The sequence below is a fragment of the Triticum urartu genome, chromosome 5A (assembly GCF_056163025.1).
Source record: "Triticum urartu cultivar PI428250 chromosome 5A, HENAU_Tu73, whole genome shotgun sequence".
Taxonomy (NCBI): Eukaryota; Viridiplantae; Streptophyta; class Magnoliopsida; order Poales; family Poaceae; genus Triticum; species Triticum urartu.
In genome coordinates this window covers 488,611,165-488,618,498 of record NC_141877.1, presented here as the reverse complement: position 1 = coordinate 488,618,498, position 7,334 = coordinate 488,611,165, and the positions used below count along the sequence as shown (strand labels likewise).

The 7,334-nt window shown below is 51.3% G+C and overlaps 1 protein-coding gene across 1 annotated transcript; it reads left to right on the top strand.

Moving 5' to 3' along the window:
* Nucleotides 1–529: 529 nt before the first annotated feature.
* LOC147972165 (polyubiquitin 11-like) lies at nucleotides 530–3,852 on the top strand. Its single transcript, XM_087524250.1, has 2 exons — nucleotides 530–768; nucleotides 3,075–3,852. Exons 1-2 carry the CDS (start codon nucleotides 530–532, stop codon nucleotides 3,850–3,852), a joined length of 1,017 nt encoding a protein of 338 aa, XP_087380376.1.
* The last annotated feature ends 3,482 nt before the right edge of the window (nucleotides 3,853–7,334 follow it).

The window sequence follows — 7,334 nt, the reverse complement described above, 5'->3', positions numbered from 1 at the left end:
CTTCTCCTCTCTCTCGCCGTCTCCAGCACCCATGGCCGAGCGCTTCCCAGGCGACGGCGCGGCGGCGAACGGACTCGGCCGCCGCCATCTTCACGAGAGCGAGGCTCGCCTCCTTTTCGAGACCGAGTACCCGGTCCCGCTGGACATGCGGGTACCCGGGGCGTGGAGGATCAGCGCCGGCGGCATGCCGGTGCCCCCGATACCCACCGGCGCGGCGCGGCGTGCGGAGATCGCACGCATCCGCTCGTCCCTGCCGCATGCGGCGAGGGAGGGGCCACGGTACGTCTCCGACAGCCCGCTCTGGGAGCCCTACTTCAGCCGCCGTCACGCCGAGCAGCTCGAGGCCACCAACGGCGTCGAGCCCTCCGGCAGGCTCAACGCCGTCGGCCGGCGTCGGTGGTGGGGCGTGCCCGGGCGCACGTTGGAGGCCGTCCTCGAGTACATCGAGGGCGGCAACACGCCGCGCCTCGAGTACCCTGCCCCCCCTTCCTTCTCACGTCGCCGGGGAAGCTCCTGGACCCTGAGGCGCATGGAGACCAGGGGGTCCTCCTCCTCGTCCGGCGGCTCGCCCTGCCTCCGTCCCGTCAAGCCGGAGCCCCAGGGCACGCCGGTCAGCGCGCGCACCCGCAGCTCCGGTGTCCGCATCGGCGCCAACGCCTCCCCACCCACCGGCCGCTTCGTCCTCGTCGAGCCCAAGCCGGAGCCCGGCCTCCCCGCGGAGTACGAGGAGATAGCTCGGCGCGGCTTCTCCAACGAGGACGCCCTGCGGTGGGCGCGGGACGACTACCTCCGCGACGAGATGGTCCGGCAGCGCCGGGCCCTGGAGGAGATCGCCGCGCGCAAGCGTGGGCGCGAGGACGAGCACGGCGTCATGGTCCTCGGCAGCGACGACGACGACGACGACACCCCCGGACCGTCCAACCCGCCGCGCCAACCGGGGGAGGGATGCAGCAGGGACGGCGGAGGCGTAGGCGGGGGCGGCGACGACGACGACGACGGCGGCGGTGACTACAGCCTCCTCGGCATGTAGAACCGCGTGGGCGGGCGGCGAGGGAGACGGCGGGGGTAGCCCGCGGTAGTTTTTTCTTTTTTTTGTAAAATATGTTTAAGTTTGAACGAACTCGCCGATGTTTGCGTTAAATTTGAGTCGTTTTTGCGCCGTATTTGACTTTTTTGATTAACCGTGGGCGCCGCGACTGGGGGGTATCACGCCCCCAGTGCGCGGTTTAGCGCCGGTGCGCCCCCAGGGGGCGATTTTTTGCCCCTCCTGGGGGGCCAATGGCTGGAGATGCCCTAAGGTGCTCAGACGTCACACGTCGTCGTGACGGTATGGGGCTAGCCCTACACAGGTGTGTTGTGTGCTGTCTTCTGGAGCTCGAGTGCTCGTCGGGCCCTCCGGCGCTGTTCAGTGAGGCGATGCGGTCCGTCTGGCGTCCAAACACGGTGGCGGACATGCAACCCCTTTGTTGGTGCGCTAAGCATGAGGACACACCATGGGCGTCCGAGGGCGAAAACATGGCGTGACGTGCCCGCCGTGCGAGGCAGCGGGCGCGGGAGGCTGCGACAACCCTCGCGGTGGTAGACGTTGGCGAGGCGGAGTCACATTCTCCGATGCCCCGTATGATGCATCAGTCCGAGTGCTGCAACCATGTCGTGGTGGATGTCGGCTCGTCCCAGGATGGATCCATCATCGATCTGACGTCCATCTGGACCGTCAGGGTTTCGAGCTCCGACAAGAAAGAGTAGGGCATGGGAGATGGCGGCGCCTTGAGTCCCATGAGCCGGCTCGTGTCCCATGCCCTACTCTATTTTGCCGGCGACCGAACCAACACTCTAGAGAGCGCAGCCGGCCGCCAGACATGGTCATGGTATCGAATCACTTTCTGGTTCAGTTTCAGTGTTTGGGAAGTGAAACAAGGTGATGGAAGGTGGCATTGGCTGTTTGTTCATGGAGCTGCAGTACCGATCGTGGAATATGTTGGAGCTGAGTCAGGATGGAGCTGCAGTACCGATCGTGGAATATGTTGGAGCTGAGTCAGGAACTCAGGATGGCATTTTCGGACTCCGCGATGGCTTTCTCTACTCCTAGGTTCCGTTCATGTGTCACAGCAAAGGGCAGACGGTAGTGAAACTTAAACGGCAGGATGCATGTAACGGGCTCCAACGATGCCACCCATGCCAGGCTTCGCTGGTCGCATCATTTATGATGAACCAGCAGGGGAAACGCGAAAGCAATCATCGGCAGTGGAAGCCACCACAACTGCAGCTCTACACGAGGAGTCGTAAGGACGCTCATTCAACTCCTCGGATTTATTGTTACCGCCGATTGGATGTCACTATAAGAATCAGGGCATCTCCCTCCACCCATCCCCAACACCAACTCATCCCCTTCTTTCTCCATCAGTGTGATTCGGGGGAAGAAGGGTCGCCACTGATCTATCCAACCCGCCAGGAAGCACTTCGTCCGTTCCTCGTCATCAAGGTATACATGCGTTCTTGTGTTCCTATCTTGACTGTAGTCATCCATGTGGGATATCTGTCTGTGCTCAGAGTCACACACAATCTAACAAATTTGTGTTACATTCTTTATTCTTGTAATTTCCTTTTATATGTATGAAGCAATATCAAAGCAAACAAAGGTATTCCAAATTTTCATATCGGTCTGCGTCTATTAACTAATTAAATTTGAGTAGACTGTTGTGCGAACAAACAGATTTTGTTGTCACTAATGTGTCTATTTGTGAGTTCTACTTGTACTACAACATGGTCTCACTTCTATTGTCCAGTGGTTCTAATAACAGCCTTTTGTCTGAAACTTTTGAATGTTTGGTGCTCTTGTTCAATTATGCAATTATATATTTGGCAAGAACTTCCATAGGAAAAGAAAAAGTACCTGAGCAGTATGATATTTATGCCATGGTTCTATAATATGCTGGCATTGGTGATGTTTATTACAGTACTAAGCTTACGTTTTTTGAGGTTTTGCTGAGAGCCAAGCGAAATCCTGTTTTTCTGAAGGACGCTGATATCTGGTGTGGTTTTTACTTTGTAACACAGATGTTGATCTTTGTCAGGGACCTCACCGGCAAGATCATCACCCTCGGGGTCGATGGTACAGATACCATCGACATTGTGAAGACCAAGATTCAGGAACTGCGGGATCTTGTGCTTCAGGGAAAGTGCGAAGAAGGCCTTAAGAAATTTGGACGTTATAACATTAAGGATTTTTCCGTTCTCTACCTTGACGGGAAGCGGCTTGAGGTCGGTCGCACTTTTGCGGATTATGACATCCGGAGTGGATCGATTCTCCAGGCAAAGATGCAGATCCATGTCGAGAAGATGGCAGACATTGTGGCCGGAAAGAGTGGCAGGACCATCACTCTCGAGGTTGATGGCTCAGATACCATCTACAGTCTCAAGGCCAAGATTCTTGACGAGGAGGCCATCCCCCCGGGCAATCAGCGCCTGTTCAATGGTAAGAAGTTGCTGGAGGATGAGTGTACCCTAGATTACTACGGCATGAATAGTGAAAGTGTCCTGTATGTGAGTTCTAGGCAGCCGAGGAGAAACAGGGTGCGTCTCTACATCAACACTTTGAGAGGCAAGACCATCACTAGTGTTACAGTCTGGAGCTCCACTATAATTGGCAATGTGAAGGCCAAGATCCACGATGAGACGGGCATCCCCCCTTCCCAGCAGTGCCTCTTCTTCAACGGGACGCTACTGGAGGACGGCCGCACCCTAGAGGACTACAACATCGAGACGGAGTCCACCCTCCGTCTCAAGCTTGCCATTCCGGGTGCTCCCAGTCCCAGGTCTCAGCTTGCCATTCCCCTGCTTGGTGGGAAATGAGATGGATAGATGACTTATCAAAATCTTTTCAAGTCGTGTGGTCTGTGGTGTACGTCACACATGGTGAATCTATCACTTGAATTTGGGTTAATATATGTCTTGAAGTAGTATTTGTTGAAAACCTTCCATATGGTACTACTACTTGATGTTAGTAAGTTCATTTTGATACTTATTTGCTCGAAATATCCCACCACCATTTTGAGGCCACCAGAGAGGCCGCCAGAGAAACAAAAGCTAAGAAAAATAAAATTGAAACGAACGGGTCCCATGTCCTCTTCTCTTTGCCCCCGATGAGACCGCGGGACAGGAAAAGGAGAGGGTGTGGGGGACTAAGGGCATCTCCAATAACCCAATAAAATGTACGCCAAAAATAGTTTTGCAGTGCATTTTGCATCACCTGAAAATGGTTTGCTTCAATAGCTGCCCTATATTGGGCACCGACAATTGCATACATATTAAACATATTCATATCAAACTCTCAAGGGATTACAAAACAAATAAATTTCACACAAATTGCTCATCAATCCAGAACATCAAATTATTATACAAATTGTTCATCACACATCACACAAATTATTCATCGCACGATAAGATGAAACTAGGGATGTTGTTTTTCGTGCCACTTCCACCACTCTGAAGGAAATATGCCCTAGAGGCAATAATAAAGTTATTATTTATTTCCTTATATCATGATAAATGTTTATTATTCATGCTAGAATTGTATTAACCGGAAACATAATACTTGTGTGAATACATAGACAAACAAAGTGTCACTAGTATGCCTCTACTTGACTAGCTCGTTAATCGAAGATGGTTATGTTTCCTAACCATAAACAAAAGAGTTGTTATTTGATTAACGGGATCACATCATTAGGAGAATGATGTGATTGACATGACCCATTCCATTAGCTTAGCACCCGATCGTTTAGTATGTTGCTATTGCTTTCTTCATGACTTATACATGTTCCTATGACTATGAGATTATGCAACTCCCGTTTGCCGGAGGAACACTTTGTGTGCTACCAAACGTCACAACGTAACTGGGTGATTATAAAGGAGCTCTACAGGTGTCTCCAAAGGTACATGTTGGGTTGGCGTATTTCGAGATTAGGATTTGTCACTCCGATTGTCGGAGAGGTATCTCTGGGCCCTCTCGGTAATACACATCACATAAGCCTTGCAAGCATTGCAACTAATGAGTTAGTTGTGAGATGATGTATTACGGAACGAGTAAAGAGACTTGCCGGTAACGAGATTGAACTAGGTATTGAGATACCGACGATCGAATCTCGGGCAAGTAACATACCGATGACAAAGGGAACAACGTATGTTGTTATGCGGTCTGACCGATAAAGATCTTCGTAGAATATGTAGGAGCCAATATGGGCATCCAGGTCCCGCTATTGGTTATTGACCAGAGACGTGTCTCGGTCATGTCTACATTGTTCTCGAACCCGTAGGGTCCGCACACTTAAGGTTTCGATGACAGTTATATTATGAGTTTATGAGTTTTGATGTACCGAAGGAGTTCGGAGTCCCGAATGAGATCAGGGACATTACGAGGAGTCTCGAAATGGTCAAGACGTAAAGATCGATATATTGGACGACTATATTCAGACATCGGAAAGGTTCCGAGTGATTCGGGTATTTTTTGGAGTACCGGGGAGTTACGGGAATACGGGGAAGAGTATTGGGCCTTAATGGGCTTTAGTGGGAAGGAGCCAGGAGGTGGCACGCGCCCCTCCCAAGCCCAGTCCGAATTGGACAAGGGGTTTGGGGCGCGGCCCCCCTCTCCCTTCCTTCTCCACTTCCCTCCTTTCTCCCCTTCTCCTAGTTGGACTAGGAAAGAAGGAGTCCTACTCCCGGTGGGAGTAGGACTCCCCTTGGCGCGCCCTCCTCCTAGGGCCGGCCTCCTCCTCCCTTGCTCCTTTATATACGGGGGCAGGGGGGCACCCTAGAGACACAAGTTGATCAACGTGATCATATTCTTAGCCGTGTGCGGTGCCCCCTTCCACCATAGTCCTCGATAATATTGTAGCGGTGCTTAGACGAAGCCCTGCGACGGTAGAACATCAAGATCGTCACCACGCCGTCGTGCTGACGGAACTCTTCCCCGACACTTTTTTGGATCGGAGATCGTCATCGAGCTGAACGTGTGCTAGAACTCGGAGGTACCGTAGTTTCGGTGCTTGATCGGTCGGGCCGTGGAGACGTACGACTACATCAACCAAGTTAACGCTTCCGTTGTCGATCTACAAGGGTATGTAGATCACACTCCCCCCCTCTCGTTGCTATGCATCACCATGATCTTACGTGTGCGTAGGAATTTTTTTGAAATTACTACGAAACCCAACACACTCCCCTCATGACATTGTTTTGAATATCTACGAGTGTATCGGCATCTCGAATGTCATGGTACACCTCAAGAAAACGCCGGATTTGGTCCTCCCTTCTATGCAGTTGCACGTGTTTCCCATGAGCTCATAGAATGTGTAATCCAAATCTTTATCATGCTCATTCTCAATGATCATGTTGTGCATGATTACACATGCTGTGATGATGTACCAAAGGATCTCTTGATCCCCAAACTTAGCCGGTCCTCGCACAATAGCAAATTGGGCTTGCAAAATTCCCAAAGCCCTCTCCACATCTTTCCTAGCGGCCGCTTGAGCATTATGAAAGTAGAGTTCTTTCTTACCATGAGGAGTTGCAATCGGCTTCAAAAAAGTAGACCACTTTGGATAGATCTCATCTGCAAGGTAGTAGCCCATGTTGTATGTGCGGCCATTTGCTGGGAGCTCCATCGATGGTGATTCTCCATTGGCTAACTTGGCAAAGAGAGGTGGCCGCTGTAGCACATTGATGTCATGGAAAAAACCAGGCATCCCAAAGTTTGCATGCCAAATCCATGCCTCCTTATCAGCCATGGCCTCAAGAACTATGGTGGCATCCTTCTTTTGTCCTTTGAACTGTCCCTCCCATGCCGCAGGGCAGTTCTTTCACTTCCAGTGCATACAATCAATGAACCCTAGCATACCTGAAAATCCGAGTTCATCTCCAAAAGTCTCGCCATGTCCTGAGCATTGGGTGCTTTCAGATACTATGGCCCAAACACCTCAACCACTACCTTTGCAATCGCTTGACATAAAAGATCGAAGTGCTCTCTCCCATTGCCAAGTTATCATAAATAAAAAATAAGCCGAAAACACCCGCAAAAAAAATCTGCCGAAACACCATATGCCATCATGCGCAATGCGACAGTCACCTTCTGGATGGTGCTATGTCCAAGATTGTTGGTGCAATTCCTCCTCCATTCAAAGGTCAGAGCATGTTGCTTTGTATAGTTGGCAATGTGAAGGAACAAAACCGAATACATCCTAAACCGATGACGAAAGCATCGCCCTTGATATGTTGGAGATGGACCAAAGCAGGGTGGACCAAAGTAGAGGCGCATCAATCTAGCGTGCGCCTCTTGCCTATCC